Raw genomic sequence first — 17,971 nt, 5'->3', positions numbered from 1 at the left:
CTGGTAAGAAAAGCAGTTAGTGGCGCTAACTGCTAACTCAATATTCAAGGAGAGGGTGAACTAAATAATTAAGATGCAATAAAACATCAGAAAAACAAACATAATGTGACAGAAATAGAGCAGTTATGTTTTATTAAATATGTTCAGAGTCTTTTTGCTTGTTAGAATTTTTAATCTCTCCGATGATGGTAAAGTTTTTAACCATGTGATTTACACGAGCTGCACTTTTTGGGAATTTCTGCCGCCTGAGTGAAAAAAAAACTGAACATAACAGAAGAGAGATGAGTTGAGTTGAGCATCCAGCCTTGAATGCATGAAGACGGGTCATTAAGGGTGCGCCGACATCCTATTGGCTGGAGCTTTACATGCTGCTATGACATACATAAGGCCAGATTACTTCACATAAACCTGTACTTGTCCTTTGACACCAACACAATGAAATGATTGGCTTGGCTGTTCTCCTAAACCAGGTGAAAATGTACCGGAGACGAAACCAAAAGGCTCATGGTACGTCTGGAAAAGCTGCAGAGATGAACAGCTCAGGTGGGGTAACATTTTGACAGGACAGTTGTAGCACCAATCTGGCCTTGCTATGGGAGAGAGGCAAAATCACTGTTAAAAGAAAGTCACACCAGGTTGTTTTTGCCTCAAGCCATATAGTGGACAGCAAACATGTGGAAGGAGGTGCAGGACGAATGAGCAAAAATATACCAAACGCCGCCTGGCAGCTGTGATTGCAGCAAACGGCAGCTGCACCGAATGCTGACGCAGGGCTGAATACAGTTGTACACACAGATCTGCACTTACTCCTTTTGAAAATATCCTTACACTTCACAATTACACACTGCTTTTTAACACAGACAATTCTGGAAGAATAGATTGAAGTTTGTTATTCAACTAAATTTTCAAGGTGAAAATTTAGTTGAAAATACTTTTTACATAAAATTCAATGCAATTCTATCATAAAACCCAGGCTTTGTCCAGCTTTAAATGATCTATTTCCAGCTTTGAAAATAATCCAGCACAGAGGCCCTAATGTAAGCAATTTAGCTCGGATTTTTAATCCAAAAGCAGGTTCAAAGTATTTATGTATACAAGGCTATGTCATGATTTCATTTCTGGATAAGTGCAAATATGGACAATTTATGAATAATTAAAGTGCAGTCAGTGGTTCTTATCACCTCTGGTTCATGGATTTTCCCTGTTTTTTTCCGTTCTGCCAGTGAAAATAAAACCTGCACATTAACAATCAGGTCACATTATTATTTAAAAAAAAGACCAAGACCTCCAAAAGAGGTTGAGATTTTGTAAAATTGCCGGGTTTCACTGCAGACAAAAATGTACTAAGGTTTGAAGGTCAGATAACTAGTGCCTAATGTTCCAATTTTATTTCTTGATTGCCATAAAAAAAATAACATTTTGTCCTTCAACAGACTTTTCTTAAATAAAAAAAAAAAATCTTACCAGTTTTTTCAAAGCCCAACTGAAGTGAAAGCAGAGTATTTTTTTTAAATCCTAAAAAGTTTAAAAACTACTTCTCTGGAATGATTACAGCTTGCAAAATTGCACCTGTTCTCGTTTTTTCTTTCCTGGTTCGTTTTTATGATAAAATAGTGTGCACATTTGTTTAACTAAAAAGCCTGGCAGGAACATCTAATCATAACTGACTACTCGAGAAGCAAGCGCAGATGTATTTTAGGTGTGAACCGGTCGTCGCTCTGACCTGTAATCAGAGCATGTTTTTAGCAGGAGGCACGGACAGAATATTTATGAACTGCAGAGAGGGAGACAGATTGTGTTCGTGCAATGATAAAGCATGCTTTTTATTACTGCAGCACAAATTAAGTGCATCATTTCTTCATGACTCACACCTGACATGAACAGTGAGCCAGTAAAGTATCTGTACTTTGAGGATTCACAACCTATCAGCAACTAGAAGCGTGGCAATGTTTGCCGTCACAGCGATACAGGATATATACTCACTTCCCAGCAGCGTAGACCTCCGCTGTGTCAAACAGATTGATGCCGTTTTCATAGGCCAGAGTCATCAGCTGCTCTGCCATCTGTTGATGAAACAAGGGGTACGAAACAGACAGGGGGGGCCACGATGAGCTGATGTGCAGCAGTACAGCCTCTTAATTATTCATCTGCCTTCCCAAGACTAAAGATGGCTACAGTGTCATTTGATAAGGTGAATTATTTAGCTGTCGGCAGCGGATTTACAGTAAGGAGGAGGTAAAACTGGGTTTGCTGAGCATTCTGGGAAAGGAAACTTCACTGTGAATGTTTTTAAGCTCAAGCTTTCACGGATCCATCTGCTCTCACCTCATCTGTTATCTGTCCACCGAATGTCACCCATGTTCCTGCAGAGGGTGACAAGGAGGCAGGGCCACGTCATGAACACACACTAAAGGATAGGTAAGAAGTGGCGGCATATATTCTAAACATATGAACGTATTCTACGAGAAACAAGTTCAAACCCCAAAAAGTTTCCGAAGTAGCAATAAAACCGATAAGACTTTTTAAAGTAGTTGCAGTAATTCAGGTTTTGTTATATACAATCATCATGCACAGAGAGATATACTGAAAACATTTATTTATTTAGTATTTTTAATACAGGAATGTTTTGTTTTAACTAAGTAAAGGTCTAACCCTAACTCTGCTGACTTAACAGTCGACCAGAAGACAGTCGACTAGCCCCTTTCATCTGAAAGGTAGAGCCACCGAAGTTCAAATCTGCTGGTTCACACAGTGAGGTAAGCCAAGGATATTACAGGAAAATTCAGTGGAAAGAACATTTCTGTTCAAAACAAGTGCATTAGCAGCAGGAAAAAAATGCAACCTTGAATTAAATGTGAAGAGATTAGTAGAGTATGTTGCAGCTGGAGTCGGTGCTTCCCGCTATGGATACTGTTGCGATACTAATAAATAATTAATGCTCATGGAAACTGTCACGATTCTTGTGTTGAGCCATTCGTGAACAACACAAAATGTCAAAGGAATTACATTTCTTCTTTTAGCAGCCTGGGCTCCATTAATACCTCTGTAATGCCACAGGCTTTGTGCCTCAATGTTACAGTAATTCATAGAACCGAGAATGAGGGTGTTTTGCAGATGGATGCTAATATGTCTCTTGAAATCTTTTTTTGTTTTTTCTCAAATTGGTTTTATGTAATATGTAAATTTTCGGAGAAGCCCTTTGGATTTTTTTTTATTTTTATTTTTTAGCTGTGAGAGACAATCACACCAAATATAGATGGTTTTTACGCAAGTCTGTGCATAATGATTCTACATAATATGTGCATTTCGATTCTTGAATTGAGTTACTGATATGAATAAACTTTTTGAGGAATTTCTTTGTCATTACAATGCCATGAGCTAAAATAGCACATAATGTAAAATGTCAGCCTAAAAATGTTCAAAGTTTGAGCAAATTATTCACTTTCTGAAGTAGCAGTGGTGCCTTCTTATTTTTAAAAGGTAATGTAAAAATAAAGCAGAAAGGTTATTTGCTTTGCACATAAATCTGCTTTCCAGATTGTGTCATGATCTCACCTAATCCAAGGCAGGAGACCCGCAGGCCAGACTTTCCAAGGTTTCTGTCAAAACAGAGAAATAAATTTACATTAATGTTGAGCTGAGGTGGCAGTGATTTGTGAAGGTTTTGTACTCGAAAGGCAGCTTCAAGGAGCACAGTAAATCTTTTTTTTTTTTTTTTTTTGTTCACAGTGACTGGGTAGTACATACTGTAGGTAAGCAAGTACGGCAAGAAAATAAATTTTCCTATATGCCTCTGCAGTCGTTGGTTTTTATTGCAGTTGGGGCTTGCAGTCGCAGAAGTTAGGGGGAAAAAAAAACAAAACAAAAACAGAACGCCGTATGGATTTGGAATGAGCGTGCATCTTCTGCAGCACTGACAAATGGATGAGGAAAAAGGCAATGTGCGACTCATCACTGACAATACGTGTGTATGTGTGTCGCTGTGTGAAATGTCAAGGAAAGTCAGAGGGACAGGGAGGGGGAATGGCTCTTAAGCAGGCCCACCAAGACATCCAGAGAAATTTCCCTCAGCCTCCCTGTGACTAAAATCCCCTTCAGCAATGAGCAACTTTGACTGCTCAAAACAACTTCTGAAAGCCGCTGTATCTGAGCCAATCAAAGCCCGGACCAACCCTTCTGGTGACATTCACAGCTTGGATTCTTCCAAGCCTTTAAAGATCCCTCTGATATATTTTGCTCCCTGTTAACATGCAGGATGTTAAGAGTTATGACAGAGCAGAAGCAAACTCTCTTTTAAACTGATTTAGACAGGACCCAAACTCTATATCCACATCTGATATATATATAAAAAAAAAAGATCCCAAAGGTGCTGAGAATAAAATATGAAGTATGTTACTCTTGCTTAACAGTGAATAAATAGATAAATAAATAAATGAAAAAATGTGCCATGAGGGATGATGTAACAGTGCAGGAGTGAAAGTTGGTATGTGGGATGATAACTAAAATAATCTGTTCAAGGCTGGCTGTATATCGCAGAGTAGAGAGCGAGACAGAAGTGTGAGCATGTGAATCAGTGCAGATGTTTGGGTTTGAGGATGCTGAACCGTCACTCTGGTTTCATTTCAAAATCTCAACAGCGTCACGACAAGAGGCTTGAATTCAGGCTGCAAATAAACCAAAACCAGGAAAGAAAATGTTAAAGATTCTACATTTACTGTCACTTTCCAAAGCGACCATTGAAGTGATGACTGGACAAGTACCGAAAAAATTAAAAGGAGATATCTTTTATCTGTGGCAAATCTCCATCAGTAGTTTGGCAAACACCTGCCCTCTCATACTTTAAAAGTTCCTTTGAACAATAAGCCAGTGTTGTTACGGTGTGCTAAACGGAAACCTCCCCGACATGTGCATGTCATGGTGCGGCATCATCCCTTGTCTTGCATGACATGACGACACTTTCTGCACCAGACTGCCTTCCCATCTCCAACATGGCAGGTCAATAACTGGTTAAACCAGGTCCAGAATCTAAACATTTTGAGAATATTTAAGTGTTGAAGTTACAAAGTGCTTACAATAGAGAAAAGCAGCTATTTCTTCACTCAGAGCACAAGAAATACATGTCTGTGAATGAATGTATGTATTGTTTGGAGTATTTTGAGATTGTAAATATTAGCATTTAAATGTCGATGGTGATAATAGGATTTTATTACTGATAAATGCATATTTATATTATACTTATATGTATGCATATTCACTGAAATAATGGCATGGAAGCTAATACATAGCATCACAACTATTAAGGTAGTATGAGTAAAGTAATTTACAGATGGTGAGCTGCGAGTGAGCAGCTGGCAGGAGGAGGATGGATTCCTCAGCAGAAAGCCAGACAAATTCACTCATGTCTTATACTTGGGTCACTGTATGCAGAGTAGAACAAAAAAAATGAATAATATTCTGCACAATAAGCACATTTTCTAACATAATATTTAGAAGGTATATCCTATATTTTCTATTCAATCTAAGCATCAAATCAAAATACATAAATGACAGTTTTAACAGTTATAAACGCAACAATAAATGTGTTGAATTATTTTCTGATAAGAACAAATATTAAAATACAAACTATTAGTTTTACAATTTGCGATATATATTTTTTTTTTACGTTTTGAAAATCAGATTCTGGCACATTCACTCGGCAAACATCCATAAGCAGCTTTATGCAGCAGGTTTTATTTTGAATTTTTAAATAAAACTCAGGTGGAAGTTTGTACAAGGAAGATTTGTTTTGCTATTCCCTTATTTCAAGTTGAATTCAAAACTACCACTCCAATGAAACATCATGGAACCCTTCACATAAACACATTTGCCTGAAAAGAAATGCAGATCAATTGAAATCAGGAGGTCAGCAGCCAGAATAAACCAGAACTGGGCATTGCTCATTGCTCATTTCTTGGAACTAATCAGTGGCAGCTGATTCACAAGCCGGGTGACTGGATGAAGTGCACAAAGTTTTAAAAAAAAATAAAGAACTCATCCCAGACAATCTAATAAAGACACCAGGATGCACAGTTCTGCCCTTGCAATTACTCCCATTTAAGGATGTCCTTTCATGGGTGCATTGTTCTCTTGGACATTTGATTGGGACGGTCTTGGTTACTGCTTTGTACTGCAGCAGTGGCCCTTTGCTATGGTGGGGTCAGGTTCCAGCTGAGGCTCAGCAGAGAGGAGCCCTCACAGTAAAGTCGTCCCTCTGACAGCCTTCTCAATACGAAGGGAGTAACTGCTGTACACTAGTACAAAAGTTAAGTACTTCCAAATTTTTACATCTTACACAGTTTTATCGTTTTTTGTTGTTTTCTTTTTTAAATCACTCTTCATTAAGGCAATACTGGCTTGTAAATGGGTACTTAATAATTTAGTAAACATAAGGTTGTTTATTTGAAGCAGAATTGTACAAAACAGGAAACTTACTAAGAGGTGTTTGAAATGAGCAGATCTGAAATTAAAACTTAACATCTCAAGACACAATGAATGAAATAAAGTGATGAAAGTTTAAATTATATATGCAACTTAATATCTCATGAATGGTTCGTGCATATCCATTTAGTTGTGAATTCAGACCTTGGCTCAAACGCAGGTAGCAAGCGGAGCAGGAGTTTGCCAGGCTGCAGAGTGTGCTCTCCACCTTACTTTCTCTAGTTGGTTTGGACAACGATATGGAGCTAATTCGCATCTGTTGTTGGTTCACAGCTAAGATGGACACACTCAGTGATTAAAAAAAGCTAATTCACAACTATGCATAAACCCTATTAATGATAACTTGATCAATCGGTTACCTGCCAAATCAAAATGTAATAACTCCAATAGATCAGCTAATCTGGTCTATTGTTCTACAGAAAAAACAGATCAGCTCAAAAACAGCTGACAATTTAATTAATACTACCGACCTGAAAGTTTATCAAGTAATAATAAAAAAAATAAAATAAAATAAAATTAAAAAAATATATTTTTCTTGGAGTATTTTCAGTCCCTTAAATCTTCTCCACAGATGAGAAGCATTGCAGATCTTAGATTAATATCACTCTTACTATTCATACACCCTGACTGCACAGATGAGACGTGTGATGCCTCAAGTGGCCAAAGACAGCCGAAGCATTTCTACGAAAGGAAAATGTGATGGGGGCCATTTTCATTAGATCTTGGATCTATTTCACTACTGGGATAAACGCATTCAGTCACTAAGAGATTAATTGGTCCGTGACTTTATAAGCACAATATTCCTGAGTGAATTATTGAATACTTTTCAGCTCCCATTACTTTAGTGATAATCTCAGCCCACTACTGCACTTCAGAGCAATCGTTTGTATGAAGTGATGACTGCATATTTATATCAAGCATGGATTTGCAGCTCTACAAATGAAAGTGTGCTCTAGTGAGAGCTAAAGGCCACAAGTCGTGCAGCTGTAGTCTTACAGAGGATGTGTGGATGCCGGGATGAAAAACGAGCAAACGTTAACGAAGCCAGAACACGTGGAGGGATAAGTTCACCAATAACCAACTGAAGTATGAATAAAACCTCGTCTGTGGCCCTAACCTACAAAGGTAACCCTCTTTTTAAATGAGTTTTATTCAATTCGGATTAATGCAACAGAGAGAAGAAAAGACAACTAAAACATTTTGGTGACATCAGAAAATTGTCTTCTCACAAGGATAATTACAACTAGACACAATTAGCTGTGAATACATTAAAATGTTAAAATGTCATTGTTGTTTGCTTCTGTTTTTAAATGAAAAGCAATCTTCAGCTTTCCACCTTGAGGCTTTAATCGCATCTCTCTGTTGGGTGACCTTCTTTTGTAGCTGCGGACAAAAAGACTTTGTTCTCCGTCAGATCAAAGCCCAATATGGATTTGTAAGTGTCAGATTTGACTGGACGAGAATGAATAAGGAGATTCTTTCCAGAGTTGAATTGAGGAGAATAATTTTACATTTTTGGAAATATGCTAATCCTCCTTTGAATGGAGACTTAGATTGATACCTCTCTGCGTCGGTGCGCCGTAGAGGAAGCTGTTGAAAAGGAAAGAAAATAGATTTGCAACCCATTAAATAACTAACTGTAAGACATTTGACTGTATGCTTCGAAAGTGAAGAAAATACCAGTTTTATTCTTCAGTGAGAAACTTGGACAGTTTCATGTTTTTAAACAGGTGTTGGAAAGTATTTGCTGCATGAGTAGTCAGCGTGTTATCAGCAGCAGGCAGTAGTCAGAGCGCTGTCGGTTCGGAAAATGAGGAAAAATCCAAGTTGGGGAAGAAAGCACCACCAGGAACGGCAGCAACAGGATAACTTATGTATCACACAACCTCCACAGTTACAGAAAGGTTAGACCAATTCAGAGCTTTTAGCACATTGTCAGAAAAGGGCTCAGTTTGTCACCACTTTGTTCTCTGAAGAAAGTGTTGCTACGTGTCACTGGTTGCATGCTGGGTTCGAAGCGTGTCTCGCCACTGATCAGTTGTAGCTGAAATTTCACATGATCTACTCCCCAAATAATAAAAGTTGGAAAAAGACTTCAGAAAAAAAATAAATAAATAATCAGCCCACTGATCGATCGTTCTGTGTACAGTTTTTTTTTTTATTTGTTTATTTTTCAAAGTGTCCGTAGATTACATTTGGTGTCAGCTGGTGCTATTGAAACAAAGCTGATTTGATGAGATGTCAAATGTGATTTAATTTGGTGGAAATAAACAGCTTCATATCAATAGAAGCCACAAAGAGACTGGCATTAAAGCATTTTACTACAGCTGTCAGTGACAGTTTGAATTATGTTTTTTTTTTTCCTCATTAGCAGATTGAAGATTTAGACATTTTTTTTTTACTTTTTTTTAAAGAGACACTGTTTGTTTTGACTGGGAATCTTTTACTGTATGTTGCAGAGTAACAAAACAGGAATCCCCAAGTGTGACAAATTTGCTGTTTTGATACACAATACTGTAGATAGTTGTTTTGATAAATACAGAATTATTTATGCCAATAAATCTGCGTTTATTGCCATAAATATAAATTAACGGTCTTTACAGATTGCACTTCTGCTGCAGGTCCTGAATCTAGTCCCTGTTTGTTATATCTCTGTTATTTGTAAACTATTTTTTTTGTGTTTGAGTTCTAATTAATCAAATTCAAAGCACTCTGAAAATCAGATAAAATAAAAATACAAAGTCTAAATATATAAATGTCAGAGATTTGCATATATAACATTTTAACTGTATACGTCAAATGCACCTCTAGCATGTCAGAAAATTCAATATTGCTCCTCTAAGTCAAACCTAGTATTATAAACTCAACACCTGATTAGTGATTCATGTTTGGCTGCGCTACTGATGGCACCCTTCCTCCTTGATGAGGGAACCTCTGGATGAGAGTTTATGATTCACTCAGACATTAATACAGACCAGGGCTGTATTTGAGCAGGGCTGTAATTGCTCAGATAAATGTTCAGGTACGATTAGAACTTACTTTATTTGTAATTATCACATAAAATGGCGCCGTGTGCAAATAACCAAGGCATTTACAGGCAAGAAGAAGAAAAGAAGGTCAAAGTTTTTCTCTCGGTAATGCCCATTATACTGCCACTGTCTACATGTTTACTCTGGAAGCTGTTCTGCCATTGTGTGTTTGGCTGTTTGGCATTAAAGCTAAATTTAACAAATGTTGTCTAATTAGTAATTTAATTTAATATACAATGGAAAAGACAGCACTGGCTTTAGGTTTCTCAACAAAAAAAGGCACAACAATAAATAAAGCTTTCCTGATTGAAAACGCTTCCTGATTTAACTTTTTATTTTAATCTTTTCTGACAGGACATTGAATATATTGTAAACAAGTAATCTGAGAAGGATCCCTTGATTCAAGAAGCTGAAAAGGGAAACTCTTCCAGATTTTAGGTGTTTACGGACAGAAATAATTAAATTAAATCAATGAAGAGATGTTGACACATCTTTTAAAAAAACAAACCATTGGAGATGTTTTTCCAGAGAAGAAAAAGTTGCTGAAAAAATAATGAGCTGGACACCACCAGTTCAGATCAAACTGGTGCCATATGTCTAATTAAGAAAATGTTTTGGTTAAATATTTGCAACACACATGCCTGAGCATGATGTCGTGTCTTACTGAAGCTCTGCTGCTTTAGAGTAGTCTCATCTCAATTTGTTCTCATTTTTCCCCCTTCAATCGCTCCGTTGCACATTATGTAGAATCAGTCTGAGGATTTAGGTTTCCTCATAAACACATCAAAGTACTAATCTGTGACCGGTCAACGCATGCCAGATGAAGTTAATCTGTCATAATGTAAACAGACAGATGGCAAAAGAAGCAACTTTAACCTAAAGCATCCTGATGATATAGTTACAGAACAGGTGGATATAAATGAATTCACTTGAAGGTAACGAAATGGTCAGTTTGAGATGTTGACAAGATGCTTAGCCCTGAAAACATTTGCACTTACAAAGTATATTTTCCTTAAGTTTATTGTTTCATTTCGTTTATCTTAAGAGGTTCTTAGACTCACATTTCAGCTCTTTAAATCACTTTCTTCAGTAAGTTACCCGTCTTTCCAATTCTGCTTCAAATAAAGAACTTTATGTTGACCAGATTGTAAATAAATAATTTACAAGTCAATACTGCCTTTATAGAGAGTGATTTACAAATAAAGTTACACTGTAAACCTGCAATGTTAAGCGCAATGCCTGTTAAAAATTTAGGTTCTCCTGACTTTTGTGGTGATGTGCTTCATAAAAACAGTTGATTGAAGCAGCGCCACCAGTGCAAAACGGTATTCTGCAGGCCTGTTTCCTCCATGTCATGCTTCATTGATGCAGCAATTTATGCAAAGGGATTAATATGAAGTACATGAACATACAATTCAGTGGATCAAAATTTCTGTGTTTAAATCCCTTATTATTTGTTCTGATGCAAGGCTTTTATTTTCAAAGAAACTGATTATAGAGTATTTATTGACTGTATACCATAATTATCAAAATGAAACAAGCTCTTTTAATATACCCCCTGTGTGTGTACTGAATTTTAGTAAATGAGTTTCATTTCCTTGAATTCTTGAAATAAATCAACTTTGATTAAATTCTAATTCATTAAGAGGCACCTGTAATCTCACCAGATTTTCACCGAATCAAGAACTGGTGCCTTTTGACAGCAGAATTAATAAATGGAAGAAGCTATTTCTACAGCTTTAATGAAACTAACATGCAGAAAAACAGGGAGAGAGAGATAGAGAGAGAGGGAAAGCAACACACACATGCAAACAGAGGCTCTAATTAAACTTTATCAGTGAGGCGAAAAGAGAACAGCTGTCTTCTTCTTCTTCAGCATAAACACAAGTATCTCTCTCACATGCTTAAAGAAACAGAGGAAACATATTTCATCTTCCTCCTCCCAAAGCAAACAAATTCTCACCGTGCTCTGTGCAACACAAGCCTACGTTAGCTAGATTATTCGTCAGTTTCTCCCAACACCCCCAGAGAAAAGATGGCTGAGGCGTCCGCATTACAGATGGTACCTAGAAAATGTTTGTGACCTCAAGTCTCTGCTTTGAGTCTACAAACTAACCTCTCATAATCTGTAAGTGCGTTCTGTTGGACTTCCAGGGTCTGTTTGTGATTTATATCTGAATTGTGGGGGGTGGGGGGGGGGGGGGGGCAGTGGAAAACTGGCTCCCTGATGATGAGAGCCCTCAGAAAGCAGGAATGCATGTCCCAGCATGCACCCACACTCATGACGCCCCAAAGCTCACACGCCCACAGCTTCTGTCAGCAGAGCCTGAGCGATGAGCAATTATGCATTTGGGTAACAATAATAATAAAAAAGGCAATATTCTTAAAAAATCCCAAACAAAACACAAATGTGATCCAAACTGAGCTCCATCACCTCGTCTTCAGCTCTGCTATGGCAACCAGTAACATTAAAGATCCACAGCACTAATTAATAACCAAATGTGCAAAGTCCTTGTTTGTAAATCTGGTCACTTTTTCCTTCTTGTCGTTTCTGCCATCTGTTTTCTCAGGTGACTTCAAGGTGGACTGAACAACAATAACCACAGATAACTCATTTTTATTTATTTATTTATTTATTTATTTTGGCTTTGCTTTTAAAAAATGATAAACGCCAACTCTAAGCAGCACAGCGGTAAGATGTAAATGCCAGCCGCTTACACAAGCCCTCCAGAGGCCATCCACTGTTACTGGGGCTCAATGTCAACTCTGAAGGTAAAAGTGGACATCATGAGATGAGGAATCTTAAGGTGACTTACTAGTAGATTTACACCAGAAAAGGTGGTGAGTCAGCTATGACTTAGTTGGGCCTCCAGTAAGCAAGCGACTGCAACAGAGCAGAAGTGTTTTATAGCTGATGAAGTCTTTGCTGAAGAAATGAAAACCCTTGGGGAACAAGACTTTATTTTGCAGGATGCATAGACAAGTATTAGGGAAAGTCCATTTTGTAAAGTCCATTTTGCAATGGACTTTGGAGCCTGAAGGCTTAATTTTGCACCTATCAAATGTCGATTTAAAACTGTTGGGAGGGCGTTGTGTTCATAACTTTGAACACCATAGCTTCAAAATTATTTTTCTATATTCTGCTGCACGAAATTGTGGTTTTTAAGAACTCACTAAATAATTCATATATAGGTCACTTAGGGCTAAATTAAGTGTATTAATCTCTTATTGCATTAGAGTCAACAGGCAAAATGGGAATCAGAACTAATAATCTTTTACTTGTTTCAAAATGATCATAATGTTGCTAAGAGCAACAATGGGCGCTAACATGACCTGCTTCATTGGACCACTCCTGAGTTGCTGTCTCCTCCGGTTCTCACTTATTCAGTGATATAATTGAGTCACAATATTTTCATTCATGTGGGTAAAACACGCTATGTGTGAATATTATTGATGACACAGAGCGATAACTACTGTGGTTTTGAAATGGCTAATTAGCCATGTTCTATTAGCATCACATTGATCTCTATGTGTGTTTTCCTTCCAGTTTGGTTCATGGAGTTAAGTATTTCTGCAGGTCGATATCTCCTGAATTGCATGTTCAATTTACTGATAAACCAATGAGGGAGCTCAAAATGATCAAAAAGAGACGGAAACTTTAAGTGAATCCTCAAAGGGTTGTGATACCGTTTGCTCTGCTGCACTTGACTGTTCAGGTCATTCTCCATAACAGTGGAGGACCACTTCAGCCTGGTTGGGGGTCGCCACAGCAAGGTTGCAAGAAAGGTAACATAACATGCATCGTATGCAACAAATCACTGTCTACCTTGATCTGCATTTCAATGTTGCTATTTTCCTTAAAATGTAATGATTGTTACTGGTTTTCTCAATTATTGGCTGTATGGTACTCTTTTGTGACTTTGTATTTTATTTTTTTATTATTATGTAAAACACTGAACTGCTTTGACGATGAAATGTGCTATACAAATGAACTTGACTTGACTTAAAGATGGACAAGAAGCTGAGTACAGAGAGTTGATGGAACGCTTTGTCTCTTGGTGAGGAGAACAATCATGTCATATTAAAAGTGAACAAAACAAAAGAGGACTAAAGACTTTAAAAGACAGGGTTAGATCAAACACTATTTTCATCATGAAAAAAGAAGTGGAGGTGGTTGAGGTGTATAAATACCTCTGTGTTTGCTTGGACAACAGTGGAGGGACAGAGCAGGCTTTATGCAGGTCTTCTACAATATTTTTGAGAAGATTGTAACCCCTTCTGTCATCATCTGTTGGGTTAGCCGCTTCAGAGGCAGGGACTTTAAAAAGCTGAAAAACCTGATGAAGAAGGCTGGTTCTATTAGAGGGATGACTGTGGAACGTCTGGAGATGATGAAAAATTCTTAATAAAAATCAGTAAAATTATGGACAATCCTGAGCATCCTCTTCAAGAGACTGTTGTACAACAGCAGAGTGGTTTTTCAGTCAGAGGCTTCTTCAGAAATCCTCTACAGCGCATCCTTCCTGTCCACAATCATCACCATCTACAATAACTCTGCAAAGAACCTTGAATAATATGAGTTACAAAAACATTTAATTTTCCATTCGAAATTGATAAAGTATTGTTAAACTGCATTTAATTGTTGCTTCTTGTTTGTCTTTTGGGAGGTGAAGGAATCGGTCGGCCATGTTGTATTTGCTGGTCATGTAACAGTGATGCAATGCAGGATTGAGGATGTTTAACTAGGCAGAGAAAGGACGTGAGAGGTGTGGTCATTTTCCACATGTCAGAGGTGTGGTCAAAAAGGTGAAATCAGATAGATCATTGGTAAATAACAGTTAATGGCCATATCAGCAATGTTAATATTGAATACGAATTTCAGTGCAGATTCTGATATTGGTGCATCCCTAACATTTACCAATCAATGATGTGGGATTTGCAACGTGCATGTCGAGACATCCCAAATCTTTCTTGCACCAATGTTTCAGAATAAAGTGAAATATGAATATCAGCAGAACAGAAGGTAAGTGGCACCTGACCTCTAACACAAGCAGAATGAACACTTCCAACATACGGCCTTTCACCGAATATACCCTGGTGTCTTGTTTCCGTTCCCAGTTGTTAACCACAGCAGTTTGAGGTGAATCCTTCAAACTTTTGTCTGCACAAAGCACAAAAATGGCAGCCCAGCTGGAATTCAATACATGCTCCGGCTCTTGTAACTCAGCAGGACTTTGGAGATTTGCTGCATCTTAGCAAATAAAACTCTCCCCATCAGCAGGGTTTGGCTGACTGAACGAAGAGCTAATACCAGAATGAACTGCCTCACCTGCACTGCTCTCCCAATCTCACAGACATCCCCTGACAAAGGCTGCTTTACATAATCACAAGCCATTTAGTGTGCATCATTAATTCAGTCCAGAATGAAGGCATTTATTCATTCCTTGGAAGAGGATGACGATTCACAGTCAAGCTTGGTGATTTTACCCAGTCGTATCAGTCAGATGCAGAGTTCCATTTAAAAATGGCTGGCAGGCCAATAAAGCTGCCGCGATCCCTCCGTGCCGTGAAAAGACGTTCACTTTGATGATTTTGGTGGCCTTGCCGAGTAAGGTCACTCCCAAACTAACCTGAAATCAAACTCGGAGATGCAGACGGGTCAAACTCGAGGCTGCCATTCAAGGAGAAGGCGAGGATTTTATGCAAATGAGTCTGATTTGAATTTCACAGCGATTGTGCAGAGGGGGATAATCAGGGAAAGTTTTTGGCGGGTGGATAATACAGCTTTACTGTATTCTTTTGGGGCACGGTTTTAAAACCACAAACCTCTTCAGCTGTCTAAATAGAGAAATGAGAAATTCCTTCTCCTTTTAGCAAAGAGAGGCGGGGAAAATCCTAAAGATGAAAAGAGAAATGGACGGCCATGTTAAAGGGCTTGCAAGCTTCAACTCCGAGAGGCACGCTTGAGAGATTCACAGTGACACGAGCACAGATCACTTCATCCCACTGTACTTCCTCTTGGGCATTGTGAATACACCAGCAATCTCCCCTTCCGTTTCCTTTTCCTTCCCGTTTCTTCCAAACAAAACCCCAGACTTTATGCCCTGCCCTCTGCACAGGAACGTTTGGGGCTTCCCGCCGCATCATGGCGCGCATTTCCTTTGGTTTACATCACATACGAGTTTACAAGAACACGTCCAGTCGTGTACTTTGTAACACACTGCGAAAGCACAAGAACACAAAAAGCCGCTGGCCCCTGAGCTGCAAATGATTTTTCTCATTCAATATCATTAGGCTCAATGATGACAGAGAGACAACACGAGGAGGTTGCCGCCAGCAAATTACATGCGGAAGGCTGTGATGTGGCTGCAGACAGTAGCGCCGGAGATGGGTCATACGGTTCAACAAATCAACCTCAAATCAACCATCACATTATTTTCACTGTGCTTAATACTTGGAGAGGCACAACTTGACACCAAACAGTAAAAGTTTTCAATTCCACACAAAAGCCCCATCCACATATTTCTGGTAAAAGAACCGATTGAGTTTGTTGGTGTCTAATTCAAAGAATTGTTGTACAGCTTGACACACAAAACCAAGTATCAGTACAGCATACGTGACCCTGTCGGACCTTTTGGCAGTGCATACAAATTGCATGTTGACTAGAATCTGACAATTTTCAGCTTGATTTGCTCGTACCGTCAACCTGCCAGTCGGAAAAGTTGATCTTTTTTCAGTCAGTGAAATCAGTGCTTCCAGGTTACTGCGACAACACTGGAGGGTAGATGCTGTTACTGAGTGAAGAAAACTCAAATTTAGCTATTCTCAGTATCGGTGATTAAATTGAAACTAGATAAAGCACAAAGACAAAGAAGATATAAAATATTTCTATAATATGTTGAGACATGTTTGCACTTTATTCAGAGAGAGCAAGACTTTTAGCACATAAAAGAAAGGTTCTGGTCCTAGCTACATTAATCACTAAAAAAACATGCTGACGAAAAGGGTTGGGTCATATATTGCAAGTCATACAATTTTAATTCAAGAAATGCTTAGTTTGCAATATATATTACATATACACCTGAATACTTGAAGACTCAGGCACTCAGGTTTTCTTTGCCAGTGATATATTTAGTGTAGCTTGTTTATCAGGCAACAGACAATGTTTTTAGAGGGGCTTCAACAAAACCTGGTAAAATTTTTCTCAAACAGATGCTGTAGAGATGAAAATAACACATTTCCTTTTTTCCCCCCAGAAGCTGGATAAACTGCTGACTATCTGGGTTCTGTGTTTGCAATGAGCCCAACGCAGAAACACATCACCACTGTTCGGTTGGGCATTTGTCACAGGTCATATTGTCACCAATGTTTCCACATATTGCATGTTTTGCTAAACATGGGGAGCCTTGCTAAAGACAGTTTACAATCTCAATTTTACAATCTTCTAAATTCATGTTGTATAGTGATATCTCTCCTACAGCGTTGCCAGATTATGCCTGCTCCAATACCCCTAGTTACTAATGTGGCTAATACATTTTCTCAGAGTTGATAGAGTAAAATTGGAATTGGCTAAAATCAGTCTAACCACATCACATTTTTACAATATCTGCAGATTAGAAATGAGCCACATAATTAATCTTTGCAACTAGTCTTTTTTTTTAATCAAAAGAGTAACAATAAACTATTGGCAATGAGAATTTTACTTTGATTGCACTTTATCAAAGCATTCTGGTAACGTATTTCATTTATCAGACATTAGATTGAATGGAAGGAAACACAAAGGACAACAGATGATTACAAAACAAGAAAGAAATTAGAAGCAAAAAGTGCTGCAACGCTGACGCACAGTATTAGTGGCCAGCTTGTTACAAACCACAGTGTACTTTAACACAGAGCCCTCGATCATTAGCTCTCTGCCACTGCTCTGTCTGACACGCACTACTCAGAGCTTTAAGTGTGCATTTGAAGAGATCTTCATTCTTATTCATCTCTTCCTCATGCAGCATTCGCGTAATAGCCGAGCTCATTTAAATAATTCACCATGCAAATGTGAGGCATTTGCAAATTTGATAGAAAATGCATGTGTGCAATAAATATTTGCCAAAATAGCTAAATTATTAACTGTTAAATTAAATTCTGTCATTCTTCCTTTCGCTGATGCTTCATGTTGACTAAAAGGGCTTAGAAACTGTCAGAACTAAAATAAAAACCTCGTCAAAATGGAGTCAACAGAACTGCAAAAATACTAGAACTGCACCAATCTGGCTTTTTCTTTTTGGCCAATACTGATTTTCTTTTCTGTCTTTCACTTGAACTGATTTGGTAATTCTGAATTTGGACTTTTTCTATTACTTCAAAGCATGTCATGTACAAAAAAGAATAATTTGTGTTAAAGGTTACTTTGCTAGGTGGGGGCAGAAACAGAAAATGAAGGAATCAAAAGCTTAAGCATCAACGCATATGTC

The 17,971-nt window shown here is 38.1% G+C and overlaps 1 protein-coding gene across 4 annotated transcripts in view; it reads right to left on the bottom strand.

Moving 5' to 3' along the window:
* kcnab2a (potassium voltage-gated channel subfamily A regulatory beta subunit 2a) overlaps positions 1–17,971 on the bottom strand; it is a 95,689-nt gene that overhangs the window by 16,785 nt on the left and 60,933 nt on the right. For 2 of the 4 annotated variants that reach the window (XM_088005708.1, XM_088005709.1), the window contains exons 3-5: positions 3,556–3,599; positions 2,326–2,363; positions 1,984–2,063 (exon numbers count right to left, since the gene is read on the bottom strand). In XM_088005708.1, the coding sequence (XP_087861834.1) occupies positions 1,984–2,063; positions 2,326–2,363; positions 3,556–3,599 (162 nt within the window). Of the gene's footprint in view, positions 1–1,983; positions 2,064–2,325; positions 2,364–3,555; positions 4,905–17,971 lie in introns of those variants that run through there. The other 2 variants (XR_015762872.1, XM_014997038.2) reach the window with 2 other exon arrangements.

The sequence above is a fragment of the Poecilia mexicana genome, unplaced genomic scaffold (genome assembly GCF_051168715.1).
Source record: "Poecilia mexicana isolate PSO_F unplaced genomic scaffold, ASM5116871v1 scaffold_5, whole genome shotgun sequence".
NCBI classification, from domain to species: Eukaryota; Metazoa; Chordata; class Actinopteri; order Cyprinodontiformes; family Poeciliidae; genus Poecilia; species Poecilia mexicana.
The sequence above is the reverse complement of the archived record's forward strand: the minus strand, read 5'-3'. Positions and strand labels throughout refer to the sequence as shown.